At 30.1% G+C, this 20,408-nt stretch overlaps 2 protein-coding genes across 3 annotated transcripts; both read right to left on the bottom strand.

Moving 5' to 3' along the window:
• Window positions 1-50: 50 nt before the first annotated feature.
• On the bottom strand, window positions 51-2,392 carry LOC116778962 (small ribosomal subunit protein mS31). Its single transcript, XM_032673074.2, has 6 exons — window positions 2,266-2,392; window positions 1,915-2,186; window positions 1,725-1,848; window positions 1,183-1,362; window positions 540-763; window positions 51-361 (listed from the first exon to the last, which is right to left on the bottom strand). The coding sequence occupies exons 1-6, from the start codon at window positions 2,274-2,276 to the stop codon at window positions 96-98; spliced, it is 1,077 nt and encodes a 358-aa protein (XP_032528965.2). The 5' UTR covers window positions 2,277-2,392; the 3' UTR covers window positions 51-95.
• A 3,622-nt stretch (window positions 2,393-6,014) lies between these two features.
• On the bottom strand, window positions 6,015-10,493 carry LOC116779192 (uncharacterized). Of its 2 annotated transcripts, none has more exons than XM_032673389.2 (5): window positions 9,907-10,493; window positions 9,328-9,780; window positions 9,181-9,237; window positions 8,002-8,123; window positions 6,015-7,606 (listed from the first exon to the last, which is right to left on the bottom strand). In XM_032673389.2, exons 1-5 carry the CDS (start codon window positions 9,986-9,988, stop codon window positions 7,343-7,345), a joined length of 978 nt encoding a protein of 325 aa, XP_032529280.2. In that variant the 5' UTR covers window positions 9,989-10,493; the 3' UTR covers window positions 6,015-7,342. The 2 variants fall into 2 exon arrangements, with proteins under 2 accessions (XP_032529280.2, XP_032529279.2); XM_032673388.2 differs by having other exon boundaries at window positions 9,859-10,492.
• Between the last annotated feature and the right edge of the window lie 9,915 nt (window positions 10,494-20,408).

The following is a 20,408-nucleotide window of genomic DNA, read 5'->3' as shown; positions in this document are numbered from 1 at the left end:
TTCACCCTGTATATTATGTTGTGATAATCATAGAAAATAATACGCATATATAATTTTAAGTGAATTCTATTCTCTAATGAACATTTACAATACTACTACGTCGAGGCCTCACTTGTCGGTTGAGGTTTTGCGTCCCACACTCCCATGTCTTGAAGCATGTCTTTTTTGGATTCAAAGTATTCCTTGTACCACATGATGTGATCCTTTTTCTCTTTGACCGTGTAAAAAGCATTTTTTGAGAGTCCCACACACACCAGTTCCATGAAATGCCGTATAGGACCTTTGGTGGGACACCAGCCTTCCAAATGAGCGTCAAGGAAGATATGTTCAGAGAAGTGGACATTTTGTTCTTCTTCCATGCCTAAAAGAGAGCTTGATAAGTACTAAAAGACAAATGGAATTAACTCACACAAAATTGTATAAGCAACACTCGATACTGCCTTTAATAAAAAAAAATCTATAAACCAATGATTGTAGAGTGCAAAAATTTGATTAGAGCTTTGGAACAAATAAACATTATATACTTCAAACTAATATACCTTGCTCATTGTTTATTGGAAATTTCCACACTTTTCCTTGTTCGGTCCAGAGAATCATTTTTTGGAAATAATTTGCTGGGGGTTGTGACGTCGCTAACAGCAGTTCCCGTTTGTTAAGTTCTTCCCAGACTTCTAACTTTGTACCATGATTGACCGGACCCTCTTTCCGGAAAATGCCCAGGGGCTCTCCACTGAATATATTCACTGTACTTATTTGCGGTAAACTGTGGAAATTGAAAAGGTATTTTATAAAGTCTCAGCATGATTTTACCATCACTTGGTTACTAATATCCACATTAACAGTTCTTGTAGTATGGATTTAATGCAGCACAAGGTATGAACTTTGGGTACAATGTAATTGTCATTGTACCTACATATTTTTTATTAGTAAGATTTGTTTAATTATGAGAAATTCTATTCTAGAAGTCATAATAAAGAAGTTTCTAGATAATATTAACTGAATGAATATATATTTTATTTTATTACAATATAGTTTTTATACTAAACTTCATTCACCTAATCAATATTTAATAAGTTAAATTAAATATCATGTCCAACCATTTAAGAAGTGTAAATTACATTTTATATTTCTATTGCTTTCAAAAGAAAACTTATAGTATTTAAAGCTTAATATAAATCTTACTTCCTGTTCGGTCTTGACTGTTGAGAATCTCTCTGATTGGTGGATTTTCTCTGATTGTTTCTGATACTATCCGATTTAGACTTTGTCACTAGACGTTTGACTTGTTGGCCTCTGTTTTCCCACTGTGCCGGATCCTCTCTGTCTTTAGACCTATCTACTTTCATGCCAACAATCAAATCACTGGAAACATTTAATTATATTTGATTATTTATCACAAGATATGCATTTATGAAACAATGCTGGCCCTTATTGGATTTAAAAAATTCTTAGTTTTTGAGCTTTGAACATGAAACATGCATATTATTTTATCAAATGTATTCAAAATTAAGTTAACCATTTTTGTAAAATTAGCTAAAGAATATATTATTATGACTTATTACATAGATATATAATGAGATTAGTTTAAATAATAAATTTGTGTGATACTATTTTATTTCTATATTTTATAATATTCTATTTATCCTGATATTCATAATATGAATGATAGTAATTCTAATTCTAACAAGCAGCCACTAGGGTTGGTAAATGATTTGTAATATTACCTAAGGGTTGTAGATGTTTGATTGATTTTACCGAGTACCCTTGAAAGAAGTTCTGCTTCGGTCTGTTTCACATTACCACCAAGTGTCTGGGCAACATCTTCGGCTGCTTTTGTTATGGATTCCTCTAATAATAAAATGTTATAAATACATTGTAAATTCGTTTGGGAAAGTTAATATGGATATGGAATACCTATTTTTTCTATTTTAACTTCTACTTCATCTGCAATTTGGTTTTTTCGTCGCTCGGGAGCTGTAGTAAATCGCTCTCGGTATTCACTGTCCGAGATTTTAGGTTCTGCCATCATACTTTTCAAAAGAGATTGAATTTTATCAGTGGCATCTGAAGATTTCTTTTGATCTTTGGGATTTTTAGTTTTGATCTCGGGCATTCCAGCATCGTGTTCTGGCACCTTATCCGATAAACATCTCATAAAATACTTAAAATCCTGCCGAATTCTTAACCTGTAAATAGTTATACATGACATGATTTGCAAACCCTTGATTTATTAAACAGGTATTTTTTTATAGATATAAATAATACCTCGATAGCATCGCGTTTAATGGGAAAATATTATTAAATACTTAAGGTTCTAAAAACAATAATGAAAGAGAGGTGTTAAGGTTGATTTGATAGTTGACAGTTATAAATTGTCAAAAATGACAGTAGGTTTGATAATCTCAATTGAACCTGACTTATTTAAAAAAATATAGATTTGTATGAAAAATAATACTAAATTTCATATTTTTTTCATATATTTAATAAATTTATCCATAATTTAGAAAAAAATATGAATCTCACAGAGTTATAAAGTATATACTTTGGAGCTATAATTTTTACTTAACAAAAACTTGGTATAAGTTGTATAATATATATTATTACTGACAATAATGCTTAATATTACTTAATGACATGGGTAATTGCTTTATATGAAAATATATTATATATCTTTTCTTTTTATGTGGTAGGTGTTATTTTTCGTAGATATTAATGTTACCTTGCTCATTGCTGGTGTTGTTACGTAACTATGTTTGGGAATACATGTTTTGGATAGTTGGATAATTCCACTATTAGCGCCTGGCTATATATGTCAAGTATCATATGAATAATAACTGCAGTATTTTGTAATAAATATATTAAGTGTTTGATACATGCAAGTAAATCAATTATCTTTTTTATTGTACTTCGTAGTTTATAAAGCACTTAATATACATGAGGTTTATTTTTTTATTAACAAGACTAACATTAGATATGCTTTAACTCAAGTTATATTTGTAGGGTGATAACTTTTCTCATCTTTTCTATTTATTAATTATGATTATAGGCACAAGGCTCCCGTAAATTTTTAAGTAGAAAAACAATTAAGTAAAAAAACAACACAAAAATACAAATTCTTATAAACTGATTTCTTTAGCAAAAATTAATAACATTTTATAGATGTCACTCGTGTGAAATTCGTAAAAAAAAATTTGTTTACTTTAAAATGTACTGATATTTAAATTAACTCTTTGGCCCCTAAATTTGTAGTCTAGTGGTCAAAGTCCATGACAGACTTAAGATTATAGTTTTTGGACTTGCAGTAGAATTTAAAGGAATAGTCAGAAGATAAAATGCTAAAATTATAAAAGATAAAATTGTGAGAAGATAAAATGTACATTAAACGAAAGATGCTAACACTACTAGTGTAGAGAAAACCTAAGAATAAAAGGTAGAAAATTACCAAAAAGTCCTAAAACATAAGCGATGGCTGACATACCGTGTACTTACACACATACTCCTTCATTTAAGGATTTAATAATTTTAGGAATTATTGTTTCAAAATTCATTAATTTTTCATTTCATAGCTATATTGTTATAACATATGTGAAAACTGACGTTCTTCACTAGCATTGTTTTTTGTTCCAGATACGTTAGTTAAGAAAAAAGTTGATATGAAAAGACAGAGCCGATTTTTTATAATTCTCGTAGCACACTCAAGCAGAAAAGACAGTCAAGACTCACATTCTATATTATAATAGAGCAATAATATAGAATGTGAGTCTCACATTCTATATTATAAAATAGTCCTTAAAGTATTTTTCTACCTTAACACTCGCGAACTTCGAGATCAAATCATCAAAGGTTTATTTTTGTTGATTCTCGTTCTAAAGCTATAAAGAGATTAGATTGTTCAATCTAGTTTCTGACTTTTTAATTCGAAAGTATTTTTTAATTCATTTTAATTTCCTAAAACTCTGCGCACATAAGAGTATTTGATACTCATATATATACGTAGGTATATAACTGTAAAATTTCAGATAATCCAGAATAAATCAAACTAATATTTTTCGGATATATACGCGTGCTTTATTTTTTTTGTTAAAACTACATATTCCCGACGTTTCGGTTACTTTTCAGGAACCGTAATCAGCGATCACGGGCAGACGAGATGTGATGACAGATGACATCGCGCGCGTAGTATATTCGAAAAATATTGGTTTCATTTAAATGAATAAAATTCGCGAAAGTCCTAGATCTCATTAATCCAGTGTAATAAAATTAGATATGTGAACTTTCAGTCTTGGTATTTTTAATAGTTGTATTTTTTAATACAGCTATTAAAGGGAAGTTTTTAGCTACAATTAAATTTATCTCTTTAATGTTTGAGAATAGCTGTCTTTGACTGCACGATAAAATAAATAAGGAATATTTTGAATGGAGTTCGATATTTGAATAAGTGAAGTTTTAATCTATTAAGGTTATACCGAAGATGCTCGACTCATGCTCAAGCAAGTTTTTTTTCAAACAAATTTGTTTTTCCATCAGAAAATAGTATTGTTCCAATTTTTGTACAACAATATTTATTGCTTCATAAATAAAACATGAAGTGCCTCCGGTTTATTTTATCAACAATTAAGTCTATATTTTGTAATACGATCTGAGCATTATTCATTTCCCGTAACATATATGTAATTACAAAGGAAGTGATGGTAAAGACAAGAGATTTAAGTTTTGTGCGGCTCCACTGGTATCTGAAATTGTTTAATGCTGACGTAGTTCCGTAATTGCAGAAATATTGAGTAATAAACAAAAGGAACACTAAAAATAGTAATTAGAAAACTCTCGTGAAATTAAAACGTTTTAAGCTCCATGAACACTATACAGAATTCCTTTTGCCGAATTGGAAAAACAAACCCTTAAAAAAGGATCAAAATAAAATTTTTATATTTTCTTCTTCATTTTCTTATTTTCAGAGCAATGTTTATTTTTATTAACTTTTTATCAATAGTTGTTCTAAGTATAGCCGTTTGACCCTAAATATTATCAAGACATAAATGAAATATCTTTTCACTGGTAAAACAGATTATAAAAGATTGCTGTTATTTCGTCCTTCCAAGGCTTCTTTTGGTAGAGATCGCTTTCTAGCGATAAGAGCGCTCTTTGTACACTTGTTCAGTTTTTTACGATCTTTGTTTTATTTTTAGGTAGAATAATAAAAAATATTATTACGTATTATTGTAACAAAAACACTTCTTTTACCTAATTTTATTATATTTTTTGGAAAATCCTAAACGAGAATGTTTTTATCATGAAAAGTGATGGTACTTACAATAAGTACTTAGCATATATAACACATATATATTCACGAAAGAAATGTTAAAATTAATTCCTTTTGGGGAAAAGGTAACTCCCCTAGACAACTGTTGACAAGAAATCTCTATTTCGGGGGAATCCCACCCATGAGTTTCGGTAATTTTGTTACGACATCTAGCGACCTTCGCGCGTATCACCTAACTCAAAACGATGCACAATACAAATACTTAGGTAAACAAAATCATTTTTAGGGGATTCCAAATCGACTCTGTGAGACTTTCGCGGGTATTCATTAAAATAAAACTGATATTTTTCGGATTTATTACGCGACTTTAATTATTTTAAAACCTACATAATCCCGACGTTTCGGTTACTTTTCAGCAATCGTGATCACGCTGTCGGCTCACTCACTCACAAATCTCGTCTGTCTGTATGAGTACTCGAAAAGAAGATCGTAAAGATGCACGTGACTACAAATAAAAATCCTCAAATTAGTCGTGAATTAAAAAAAAATGTCAACAGTGTAACATATTTTTATATTAGTGACAATTATAAGAGTTTGAGGATTTTTTTTTTAATTTAAACACTGCCAAGAAGAAAGTAATCATCATTTTCTTTTTTTTTGTTAGGACTTTGGACTAAAGAGTTAGTTCAATTAATTCACTTAATTGAACTTAATGAAAAAAAAAAATAGATCAAAATGATATTTAAAACAAAGATTATCTGTTTAAGGCACATTTATTTCGGACGGGAGTACTTGAAACAAACATTAAATATTCACTAGTTACAAAGACACCATAATCGAATGCTATCATACAAATTAACTTTAATGATAATCCTAGTCACATATCGGTAACAGATTATAAAACGAGTTATTAGTTCTAAACTTATATATCAAATTCAATTGCTATACGGATATCACCATACACCAGGCGACCATAGTAACGATGGAAGACTGTAAATTTAATGTAACTGAATACATTACAATATCTGTACATGTTTGTGTCACTGTACCGTCTGGTAGCAGCTATTTGTTTAGTTATTTACTTAGATATAACATTTATATACCTCAAATGGTACACCAAACAAGGACACTCAATTTATACATATGTATAATGGAATTCTAAACTTCCTAGTCATTTAAATACCAACTTGTATTCAGTACATACTTTATACATACAACTCTAGTATTAAATACTGTCACAAGCTCAACAAAGACATCAGCACCATATTCAGAGTAAACTAACTCGGCTTTGACTAAATTTTAACTTAACAACTAATCTTATACCAATGTCTTAACAAACTATTCTTATAGTAACATTCGCTTCAGCAATGGCCATAAATTTTAATTTCAATATAAAATAATCTTAACATTAGGTAAAATGCTTTCTTGAGCAAATTTTAAGTAGAATTTACAATTCCTAATTATTAATTATGAAGTACATTAAAAAAAAATGATGATAAAAAAAAATTCACATCAAATGGAATCATAAAATACAAGTCAAACTTAACGCAAAAAAAATTTTGGCTCGTAATGTGGGATTGCTTCGACTAATCGGAGATCAAAAGGTGTGAATCAACAATCTATATAGAGTGGACTCATTACCAGCTGTGGAAGTGCTTATACAGAGATAATAGTTGAACGATATCGCTATTGTTATAAAGACAAATAAGTTATACCTTTCCTTTTAGATTTATGATAAAAAAAATTAATATTTCTTCTCTCATATTGAAATAACTTCTCCTTTACTAATTTACCCTAATTTGCTTTACTCATGTGATGTTAGTGTAATCATTAATGTAAATTATATGGCACTAGACCTGTATGACACTTATCCGATATAACTGAGACTGGATTATTTTGTTCTAGCCCCACATGCATATGGGGTTTAAAAGAAAATTTTCCACGATAATGCCATAATATAATCGGTATTGTCTTACAGTACTGTTATTATTAACAATGGAAAATAATCATAATATTGCATCCCCCTGTATGTGGGGCTTATACCGGCATTCCATAAAGTTAACTATTGCTACCACAGCCATATTAGGAACTAATTTTTACAAATCCAAAGTAGGTATAACCAGGTATGAGCCATAGTGTTCTGTTATGTTCCCTTTGGGCCATATTGACGGTGTCTCCTTTGTAGAGACGAGCCACTGTCTGTACTGAGCATGATATCTGGGATTTGTCCAGCGGTCTAGCACTTGCGTCGTCGCCGGTGGCACAGGTTGTGATCAACCTAGGCTTCAGTGCTGGTTGCCGAGCCCAAATGAAATAGCAATTTGGCGCATGTGTCAGATACACGACCTGGAAAAATTTTAAATTGTTAGAATTACATAAACAGATTAAGGTTTGACATAAAAAAAGGCTGTTTTCCTTCAAGGGTATTATTAAAGTGTTTTAAACATGGACATTCATATATGCGATACATATATTAAGTAGACGCATTTTAGTATCTATTAAGTGTGTGATAACTTTATTAATTGAGAAGTTAGTCATTGTTATTCTACAGTCGCCTGTATATAATACCCTTATAATTTCTTTTATATTTAGTTGTCTAAAGGTAGGATTTAACTAACTTACTGTGCAACAAAGTATTTTCTTTTAGTACATATTGAGGATTATTTTTAATCTATGTACTAATAGTTTTTATCATGAAAATAACAAAGAAGATTGTATATCTTGATGAGAATTTTACTTACTTGAGCATATATTATGTATAAACCACTTTCTTTGACAGCGAAGTAATTATTAATGAGTTCTATTTTACTTTCACTGTCCTTTGTTGACACCTCCAGGTCTCTAACCCAGGGTCCGATTAAAGCTAAAAATAAAAAAAAAAAAATTACAAACAAGTGAACAATGAAATGTACCTTTATTGGTTACTAAAATCATATACATATCTTTTATTTTATAACATTTATATTTAAGTTCTTACATAGAGACTAAAATAATAGATCGGAAGCTATACTAAATCTTAAAACACATTAAGAGCAATACAAACCGTTGTGCCATAGCTGGCTATTTATAAATCATTGATAAACGACGCTACTATCTGAATCTGAACATTCGCAAAACACATAATTGGTTTCCTAAAATAGTTAATTAGCTAAATATATCAGTGACCTCATTTAGGGTTCTAGCAGAACCGTTAAGTGTGCAAATAAAAAATATTTTCAATTGTCTATATGCGATAAGTTAGGGTATGTGTAATATTAATTGCTTTCTTGGAGTTATCTGATATGGCTTCACGAGTGTTGATTAAAGTTAAGTGGTAGGTTATAAGAGAATATTGCTATCACTTTGTGCTTGTTTACATACAAAACAATGTTAGTCACTGCGTATATTTTTTTAATCTCATTACCTACATCTGCTTAGTAACACAGTACATCCCATCTCTAGTCAATGAATAGTACAGAGATTTTATATATTTTTTTTGTTTCATCATATGTGTAAAAAATATTTGCATTAGAGAAATATGAATTTATATGTCTTCCGCTTGAACATTTGTTTGATATTAAAAAAGAATTAAATAATCATGTCCTACTTGATTGCTTCATGGGAATTATTTATTATTTGTAGCTCTGTATATGCTTCAAAGAATTTTCTATGTCACTGTATAAGCTGAGTGTGAGAATTTGAACTTCATTCCCTGGTAATAAGATACATTATGCATAGTATATTCAATGTTGATTCATAAGTTGTATGTTTATTAATGCATAACTTAAAGCCTGCACCACACATCCTTTGGTATGTATAAATTATCATTCTAAATAAAATAGTTTGCTGTTGTTAAATGAAACCATTTTATTCTAAATATCTCAAATATGACTCTTTGTTATATTGTTACTGTATGGGGAATAGTAATATAGAATACTTACATTGTGTTCCAAGGTTAATTTCAGGCATGGCACCATTAAATTGAACGATGAGAGGCTCTGAAAAAATAAATAAATTAAGATCCATTATTTCATTCAAGTAATATTGATGGATGACTAAGGTAATATTGTGTGAAATATTAGGTTTACCTTTGTGGAATACAGGTAAATCTTGTATCTGTGCTACAGATTGACTAGGGGATTTTTTACTTGAATCCATAAAGAGCATATCTTCACCAAGATCCTCCACAAAATATCGTCTAGCATTTGGCGATATATCATTTTTATCAATGCCAGAGCGACCCTCGCGATGTTCCAGTCGTTTGGCTGCAGGCCTTAATTGGGAAACCAATGGACTCTGAAGAGGTTTCTCGTTATTGATTAACCCATCTTTTAAGTTTTGTATTAAAAACTGATCTCTTAATACATCCAGTTGTCGCCGCATGGACGTCATCTCGTTCCAGTAATAAAACGCAATGGAACAACTTATTATCATACATATCACACTTAGCAGAAAGTTCAATATGAACAAAAGCTTTATTTTCTTGGAAGACGCTATAGAAAATGTAGTATTGATATGGACACCGACGTCTGTAGGCTTTTCTAAAAATAAGAATTATTTTAAATTATTTATGCTGTAACTATTTATCATCTTTTTAATTATTAGGAACTGAATATCACCTGTTGTCAGATGTATAACAGTCCCGTCGTTTAGTTTATTATTTTTACCCGCATTCAAAAATATATTCGCACCACCTGAAGAATTAAGAGGGACTCCTTCGCTAAGATTTACTTTTCGTTCTCCGTCCATTATAAATATTTTGAATTACTATACTAGACACTATACTACCGTTTACACTATCATTGGCGTAGGCGTCGCCAATCGTAAACAAAGGATGTAAAGCTTAAAAGTTCGCACAGACCGCACGATAACTGGGCCTTGATAACAAAAAAACAACACTAATAAATCTCGAGAACAAAAACACTTATAGTTTAATTTAACTATTACTTAATATTAAATGTTATATTTTTAATAAAAGGTCCCTTTTCTTCATTAAAACAAGTCCATCCACCACACAAAAACAAATAAAAAATAAATAACACGAGCAAAACTTTCAATCCGTCGCTCGGTTACTGGTTGCCGGTTGGCATTGGAACGCGCGCGCGGCTTGATGGCTACTGTTGGCGCGCCAAATTCAAACTGTTAAGTGCGAGTGGAGAGACAAGCGCAATGAGAGCGAAAGAATAGAATGTAGGCCGAAGGCGTCGCGTCCGGCGCGGTCACGATCGTTTTACGTTGGAAGTCCGAAAGGCTTTACGATAAAGATTCGCGGTGCCGTACTTATAATAATCAATTGAACAACAAAATGCAACTCGTCAAATAGTATTATAATGATGCAGTGGTGTAAGTTGTAAATTAACCTCTGATTAATAATCATAATGATTCATTTCATTATAAAAAAATATATTAATTAATTTAATATTTTGACCATCCATTAAGTACCAATTAAACACCTATGTCAGGGATAATTTTCAAAAAGTTTAATTAATAGCGAGCATGAAATACATAAAAATATGACATTATGTACAATAAAGAATTATACCTAACATTTTTTATAAAAAGGTTGATTTCGTTAGATTAAGATAATAAAGAAAAACCTTCTTCCACTTTTATTACTTAAATGACATAATCTCGACTAGAATACTTTTTGTGCTCAGTTTTTAGGCATTTACTAAATCTAAAACGTAAAGTTTAAGTTATAATGTTTTCCATTGCAATACAACAAGCCTAGATAGTTAATAAATAATGGACCCCACTTACATATTTGAGACACTGTTTCTCATTAACGTTCGTACACTTCCTAAAATTCTTATCGTTTTTATGACCGGGAGGCCGGAAGATAGTATAGCGAGTTGTAATAAGACGCCTATTCATAATTATAATACCAAAACAATGTTAGTAAGTATGAATGCTTTTTGAAGAAATGGAACCTTCAATTTCAAAGAATTAACAAGTTAAAGATTATGTTTTTCAAGTGTATTTTTTATTATTATTAAATATACGTTTGTTCTTTGTGAACATGTTGCATATTCTTACGTGCTTATATTTAAGGATTGGTATAGTCATATAGTCTTTGGTATGCGCCAGCTGCTGTCGTTTCTCCTTCATTTAAGGGCTCAAATACACAAACGGATTCAATACACGTTTTTTGGTAAACCGGTTTGTAACATATAATTTTTCTTAAAAGATAAAATGTATCAAATCTTGATAAGATTTAATCTCTTTCTATGATATATAATCACTTGATAAAATGCTTGTACTTTGTGATAAGTCACGGCTGATTTGTTTTCCATAGATTACACCATATAATATGCAAACGACGGAGATATTTAACTAAATGCCTATTGTTAATTTTTTGATCACTTCATTATGCGCCTGCTTGTGGTCCGACGACGTCTCAAAGTACTTATTTTTAAAACCAAAAGCTCTAATAAAAGTGGTTCTAACAAAATTTCTAAAACTTTTCCTTATTGCAGTAGGTAATATTAATTATGTCTGCTTTATTACTTAAACATGATTTATTATATTATTTGTACGAAAGCAGTTGAGGAAACATGATATATTGTTTTCCTTTGACGTAAGTTATTTGTATATTCGATGTTATAACACACTTTAATATTATAGGAATCTATCACAAAGAAATAACAAAACATAAGAAAGAAAGCAGATGGATTTATCTAATTTTTTTCTGTAACTTCTCTTTTTTTGTATTGATTTTGAATATTTTTTTATAAATTTACGTAATTATTATAGCCATGCCTTTATGTACTAAACCTAAAGTGAATTCTAAGACTACCATATGTACGAATTTAGCCGGTCTATTCGGGAACACGCGGCATGGAATGCTGCGTTCGGCTGGCCGGGGCCGCTGGTATCCCGGATTGTCATATGTTCATCATTTAAGCGGTCTAATTTTAGCTGTGCCTTATTTGGATTAAATAATTATTTTGTATTGTATTTTCGTTGTACACACTTATACAAAAAAATTGATTGTTGTCTAGATTTTAACTCGCTGCTGATATTATGAATGCGGATGTGTTATTTTATGTGTCAATTTACTTCGATGAATATATAGAAAATGTTTTTAAGTCCGTATCTTCAGTTTTGAATGAAAATCCTACCTACTAATATTGATACATAACATACTTTTCGTTTGTAACATTTAAAATAATACGATTTTTATACACAAAATTAGTAAGTTATGAAATCTAAACGTGGAATTCTGTGGAACTTTACAAAGAACGCAGCCTCGATATTGAGTATCAGGTAGTCGAAAACACGAGTCCGGACCTTGAGACTAAATCAGGATGGTTTTTTATTACAGCTAATATTATCTGATCCCTCGGACGTTTCCCGTTCTAAATTATATGTTTTTATATTATCTACAAACGTATGAATGGACTATATTTCTTCTTAAGCTAGCAAATTACTGTATGTCTGTGGCTGTAGATTTTTGGTACTTTCCGAATAAATTCAGTTTTGCTTTGAAACTTTTTCTAATGTTAACACATGTCACTAGGAAGCTTGACTTATACATTTTATTGAAATCATAGCCTCTTATTATAAAACATTTTTCAATTTTCTTTTCTTCGCTTTGAATTAAGCTAATAACTTGGGCTGGTTGAAAATTAGTAATTTGTTTACATTATAAATATAGGTATAACTGTTTATGTGATACTAAAAGTGATTAGTAGTTTTTACGGTATTGTGCTCACATTTTGAAGTCTACTGAGTGTTATAGATATTGTTCTAAACGTGTTCAGAAGCGTATCATGGGATCTGTAAGCTATTCTCGTTATGGCCGCGTCGGTATGCGACTCAAATAACATAGTTCACATCTACAATACAGTAAACGAGTGGTTGTAAGTTTGTCATTAACGTTAGTGTTGAAACAACCGTCTTCATGTATTGATAATAATATTTTAAAAGACACCGATAAGGACCTAACGTCGTAAAACCAATAAACGTAAAAATTATATAAGATCATAATAGGAATTACTATTGCTTACTCACGTAAATTATTATTTCTGAACACCAAAGAAAAGTAGTATTATATAAATGTTAGTACAATTAATTCGTTCAGCGCCCCTACCACAAGTTTACGTAAAACTATTCAGGGAGTGCTTAGGATGTTTAATTCGCGTTTTCTCATATGATAGCATAACCGTTGGTTCATCAATGAAAAATTGAAAATGCTCCGTACTTACAGATTTTGAATGTGGGAGAGGATTTGGGAGACTGATAGAAAATGAAAAGAAATAAAGTGTGTCACGATGGATCGGCATATTGTCTTGTCTAAAGTATTGTATTTAAATTGTTTACAGTACAATAATATCTAGATAGTTATAATACTAATAATTAATATTTTTCCGTAAACAATTTAGTACAAAAAAGATATATCGTTCTTAGATTGCAAGTATAGAAAAAAAGATATAGATTTAACAAAAAAACTTTAAATTATAATTTTGTCTTATACCAAATGACCCGTAAACTAAAGAGTCCGTCTTTGATTATATAGTTGAATGTTTCTTGAGCATTTATTTGTTGTTTGTAATTTTATGGAATTTCTTAAAGCTGTGCTGGTGTGTGAAAAAGCATATTCAGACATGAGATGCGTGCACGCATGCATGTATTATTTAATACTTGGAATTATGAGTGTTTCATGTACACGAAAATGCGCTGAAGAAATTTGACCTGACTACATGAATCATTTGGACAGGGTTGCCATATTTTATACTTTTATTAAATAAAAATCACTTACTTGTACTTAGATTCAATTAAAACAAGTCAAATTAAACCTAAGTAAAATAATAAAATCATATTTCATTTGCTACTGAGGAAAATGGGCAGAGTTATATTTTTTTTTAAATATTTGTTTCATAATTATTTTTTTATTTCAATTTTCTCAGAGGCAACCCTGAAACCATGGTTGATTCATTGTTATAAAGTTAAAAAAAAATGTAGAGTTTGCATAATGGTATCAGTGATACATTATGACTTAAATGTATATTTTCTTTGTCGATTATTCATGCTTCCGGGGCAAGGACCACGATGAAATTTATAACAAAAATGATCACACTAGCTTCCTCCGACAGATTCTCGTAAGGATTAAATGATATATTCATACAATTTATATGTAGGTATATGTCTATCAGATATAAATTATGAATTCAAAAATACTTATAGTTGTTGGATGAAATACCTCACAACCACATAGGTAATATCAATATTATAAAAATGTCTATCCTTTCTTGTACTTTACTTACAAACAATAATTAAATATAAAGCTATTTAAAGACTTGAATGAAAACTCACTCATTAGTCATTGTTACATTATGTGTGGGCAATCGTGATGTATTTCAATCAATGTAAAAAAATACATATTTAAATGAACTAAATTATATCAAATGATGATTCCGTGTATGCTAACATGTTCCGGGATCCACTTCAGATGAATAACACTGTCAATGACCCACATTACCGTTATGGCAATGTTTACTTTTAGGTCGCACAATCTGACACACTGACACAAAGAGATTCAAAGATATTAATCTTATTAACATCTTTAATTTAAGACGATTCTCTTCGATAATTTAGTCTTTAAGTACGTCCTATTCATAAAATCATTTATTTATGATTTATATTACGTTTCTAAATGATTTTTATTTTTGGCTGTAATAGATTAGAATGATATGGAATATATAAATGTCGTTGTTTAAATAATAATTTTAATTTGCTTTTTTTTTTCTTATTCGCGATGTTGAAATTGTTGTAATTATAGTATTTTTGACAAGGTCGTTATTATCTTGCTGATAACTTTATACGTACTGAAGGCAAAATATTTCGTTTAAATAATTTTTTATTGTTTGAATTTAGATTTGTTGCACTACTCTTACATTTAAATTTTTAACTAACTCATAACTATAGGAAACAATAAGAATTATTCTATAATAAAATAAAAAAAGATTATCTGACATTCTTAAGTATTATAAGTTATACCAAATTATATATCGATTTAAAGTATTTATGTATCTATGAGTCACATAAGAAAGGTTTATCGACCTGGAGACGTGCATTTTTAAATAATTGGAAAACACCGCGTTCGTCATGTAGGCGATGACCTTTAAAGTTTAACACTATTCTGCCAACGTTGTTCTGCCAATTTTAATATTTAACAGACTCATAGTCTTTCCTACTTCTTAAATATATGAATAAATAGAATAAAGGAAAATATATATATAAATAATGGGGATCTGTAATTATTCCATACTTAACACTAAAGCATGCAAAATATTTTTTTCTTGAAATTTTGCCAAAATACGTTTGCCTTTAGCTTCGGGTTGGAGAAAAGCCAAAATGTAGTTCAACTAGACTTTGAAAGGGACCTTGAAAAGAAAGCAAAAAATCTATTCGACTTGACTTTTTCAGTAACTGAAAGGTAAATATGGCGTCCGTTTTTATATTTCTCGAAATATCTTTAAATTTTCGTCATTACAAATGAAATGTTAAAAGTATTTGTACCAGGCGTGTCTGGACAGGTCTTTCGACTTTTTAACTGTTGCTATGACGTGTGTCAGAGTTTTACCGTTAACGGCATAGTCCTTATTTAAGTTGGTCAGTGAAAGCGATTATACATCAGTTGTATTTAAATTTCGTCTAGGTGCAAAACAATTATCTTAGATCTAGCTTAGTTGTATGCTAATACCGAAATTCATGATTAAAAAAAAAATTGTCCTTATTTTCTCAACTTGTTTCATTTAAATTTCTTCTAGAAAAGCTAATGATAAAACATTATGAAATAGTAAGCAAGGTCTCACAAACAGCCTGAGTTACTGTAACATATAACCTACATTGTATATTGTTTACTAGAAACCTTGTAAATATGTAACTAGTGAGTGCTTTCTTGCTTTCTTTGCATGTTTTCGTACACGTGACTCTTATGTTGTAGTTATAATTTAACTGCGGAGTAAATGGATTCAACTATGATTACATATCAAGAATGTCACGTGTCTGATCAACTGTTATGTTATTTGTGTTTATATTTCGAATATCCTGCCCTGTGTTGCCATTTAGTTAAATAAATTCATTAATCTATTAGTTAATATTTATTGTTTTTTTTTTAATTTAATTTGATCTGTTTATTATGATAATACGTCTCGTTGTTTTTTATATAAAGTTTTTTTTTTTAATTCTTTTCAGTAGATTCACTTAAAAGATTTTTTTTAAGTAACTTAAGATATATTTAGTTTAATGTATTAAATAAAAAAATCCTGTTAATAAGTCATTGACCACCGAAGTTATTAACACATGTGATTCTGTGACACGGATAAGATCGCGAGTACTTCCGAGTCGCCTCGATATTATTCAAAGAATGAGAGTTCATTATTCTCAATACACATCTTATAAATAATTTCGAGTAAGTTATTCATGTTTTTATTATTTCCTGGTGAAAGAATTTATTTTCGTTTTTGAAGATTCTTTATATTTCGTTAAGTATTCATCTTATGAAACTATGGTCCCTGTGAGTACGTTTATTTTTGAAGACTTTGTGGATGCTGACGATTATAATCAAAGTAACTATTTCGCAATGTTTTTGTTGCGTTATGCTGTATCGGACTATGAAAGCAAGATCGACATGTTACTATTCCATAAATGTTAAATATGTTCGCGTAATTAACGCGTTTATTTGTGTAGATATAAAGTTTATATTTCAGTGCTAGCATTAAGTTAAACTATTTATTAATAACACGGCATATACAGCATTGTACATTATGTAACACTGAATCGGCTGTATTTCAATCTTTCTATTACAATTATTGGAAATCGCTATAGTTATGTGAAATAAGACACCATGATATCGAGACATTGTTTATAAAATATGCTGTAAATAGTTTACTAAACTTATTACTTTTTGGTAGAGTCAGGTCATGTTATTGTTTGTTCAGTTCTACAAACAATATTCAGATCACGTTAACAAATGTTTGGTAGCTTTCATGAAAGTAATTAACTTAATGACCCCCGTGAAATATAAAATGTTTTAGGTTTTATTATTTTGTACATGTTTAAACAAAAAACCAAGACGTGTCTCCATTTTAAACAGACGAAAAGACAAAAATATATGTTCTTCAGTTACTTTAGCATTTAATAAGTTTGTATTCTGAGAGGTTTTTGGTTTACTCGAGATTAGCTCATTGTTTACTTACAAAGTATGGAAACAGCAGGTGCATTATGCACTGCAGGTAAATTTTGGTAAAATGATGGTCTGACTATTGTTACCTTAAAATCCAGTCAACAGGTAAGAATATAAAATAATAAAAAAAAATAGTTATAATAATCAAATCTTGTTTTCTCCGCTCACCATAAGATAACCGTTTGTTTTGTCGTAAATCTACACACAATTTAGGTAGTATTAACGTAGGTTATTTTATCAGAATCGGGAAGTGCTTGCAAACTTGTGGTAGGCTAATTGAACTGAGCTCGAGTGAGTAATTAGTGAGATTGATTGCCGTAAAAGAAAATCAATCTTTTTATTTATGTGTTATTTTCTATTCCAAAGGCAAAAGTTAATATATCCTTTTCGTCTCTTTGTTATTTTTTTGTTTATTTTCAATGTGACAGGTGGTATGTTACTTGCATAGAGGATTTAAATGAAACTAGTATTTTTCGGATAAACTACGCGTGATTTATTTTTGTAAAAAACTACATACTCTCGACGTTTCGGTTACTTTTCAGCAACCGTGATCACGGGCAGACGAGATGTGTAGTGTCGGGAGTATGTAGTTTTTTACAAAAATAAATCACGCGTAGTTTATCCGAAAAATACTAGTTTCATTTAAATGAATAAAACTAGCAAAAATCTTAGATGTCGTTTTGCATAGAGGATGTCTCAGCGATGGAAGTAGACATTATCCCTCATGGACAATCAGTGAATCACAGCTCAATAGCTTTAAACTGCTTATCGCGCGATGCCTCAAAAGTATGAAAGCTAAACCTCTTTTTGTTTTGGTCCGATCGTACAACCTCTTTTCTTATTCCTACAGTCTTTGGGGCCTTGGAATACTTATCATCAGCTGAACCTTCAGTTAGTTTTCCGTCCTAATATAGTAGATACGTAACCAAATAGTTGACAAAACACAAGATTTTGCCTACTTTTGGATTATAATTAAGACCTACATTGTGACTTTGCATGCTACATATCTAAAATCTCCTTAGTATACAAATATTTTTCATGCTTTCTTGCAAAATAAATATATTGGGGACTGATGAAGCAAAATGTATGTACTAAATATCATACAAAATTGTTTCAAAGAACAGTTTGCGGAGACACTCTGTCTGGCTTAAAAATTTGAATATTTGCAACTAAGTTTAAATTGTTTACAGATTTTTTATTATACCAATTTACATTATGAAGGCTTTGTGGAATGGAGATAAGTTAGATTAGTTATTCTCTATGGGGAAGAGTATTTTAATTAACTACAAACGCCGAAGAATTCTATATTTTTGGTTTTCCCTTACCTTTGTATTCAAGTTTTGTTTCGATTGTTTTGCTATAAACTTGTTTATAGTAATGTAATCAAAAGATTATAACAACTCATGCAAACGGTATTTAGTTACTTATTTACAGAATATGACATTATTTGAGGTATGCGTTTATAGAAATCTGATATCGATATCAAAAGGATGACATGTATGGATGTTTCAAGGATGTACGAATCTGGTCCAAGGCAAGTATCCAATATCTGTGACATTTGGTCGGTTTTGTTCTGTGACCCATTTCAGATTGAGATATATTAAATGGCCTTTTTGTTGTTCAGGATTAATATTGAAAATGTGGTAGAAAAAGAAAGTTAAGGCTTTAATAACCTTTTGTTTGATGAGGCAAATGTCTTTATTATTAACATTAATAATAATGTGTTTTTTGGTTTTTGAAATATTAATTATGGAAAAGTATTTATGGCATATTTACTATTTTTATGGATATAAACTTATTACTAGTCAATTTTGTATAAATTTTCTTTATCCCATCGAGGTAACAAATAAAGTAATCCGTAAAGTTACACAATACACATTTTGCTCTTATATTATAAAAGGCGCTTTCAATTTATACGTTTTGCTTAGATTTCTTCAAAGGCTATTTGCTTAAAGTGTATATAAAAGGTTTCGGTTACATTAAAATTTAAAGTTTATGTTTGAACACGTCTTCATTTTCTATTCCTTTGAGGAGCATTCAATTTATTGACTTCTATTCAGTGGACTCATATCGCCCACACGTTTTCTGCGTGGGTGGGCTTTATGATCTTACAGACCTCATGTTTAGTTTCATATATAAGATATAAAGCTAGAATATGTAGCCTTAATTGACTTTTTATCTTTGGATGAAAATTTAACCTACCGTATTATTAAATTCATTTTAACACGAAAATATTTTCTAATGCATTAAATTCTAATGTACATTTAATTAGTAACATCAAACTTTGAAATTCTTATAAATCGTTCAAATTTACGACATTGAAAAATATTCACTTTTAATGAAAATGTGATGAGATCTGTTATGTTTGGATTATTAACCTATTAATTACGAACACAAAACATTCATTATAATAATTTAATTATATGTTATTTTATAAAGGCGGAGCAGCAGATAGTTCTCGTGATGGTAATAGTGAGACGATCATATTCGCCATCGCGGTTTCCGGAAATTACACTCGACCTTTCTGGAATAGGATATAGGATAGAGGCAGAATTATAAGAAGAAAATGGTATAGGAATTATAATGGGAATTTTGTCATACATTGTAGGCTCGTTGTCAATGGAGCAGGTACACACTGACCATGTGTTTCGGTAAAACCAAGGAAAGCTAGTCCAACTTAATTCTTTGACCAAAATTAAAGTTACAGACCACTGATAATTTTTTCGTTGGAATTTTTACAATATTTATAATAAGTATTAGATTACGTTACTTCGTAATCTATAAATTTTCTTCATGACGAAATTTTTTTTTATTCCAGTCAAATGCTAATGTCTTTACGATAGAAAATACTTAATAAAACATGGATAATTAAAACTACAATATGATTTCGTTTAAATTATATCCAATTATCAACTTTTGGTGTATGAATCGTTTGGTTACGATTAACAGTATAGTTTTTTTTTCAAGATTAAGAGGTCC

Source organism: Danaus plexippus, chromosome 6 (genome assembly GCF_018135715.1).
Source record: "Danaus plexippus chromosome 6, MEX_DaPlex, whole genome shotgun sequence".
Classification (NCBI taxonomy): domain Eukaryota; kingdom Metazoa; phylum Arthropoda; class Insecta; order Lepidoptera; family Nymphalidae; genus Danaus; species Danaus plexippus.
This window is presented reverse-complemented; position numbering and strand designations above follow the sequence as displayed.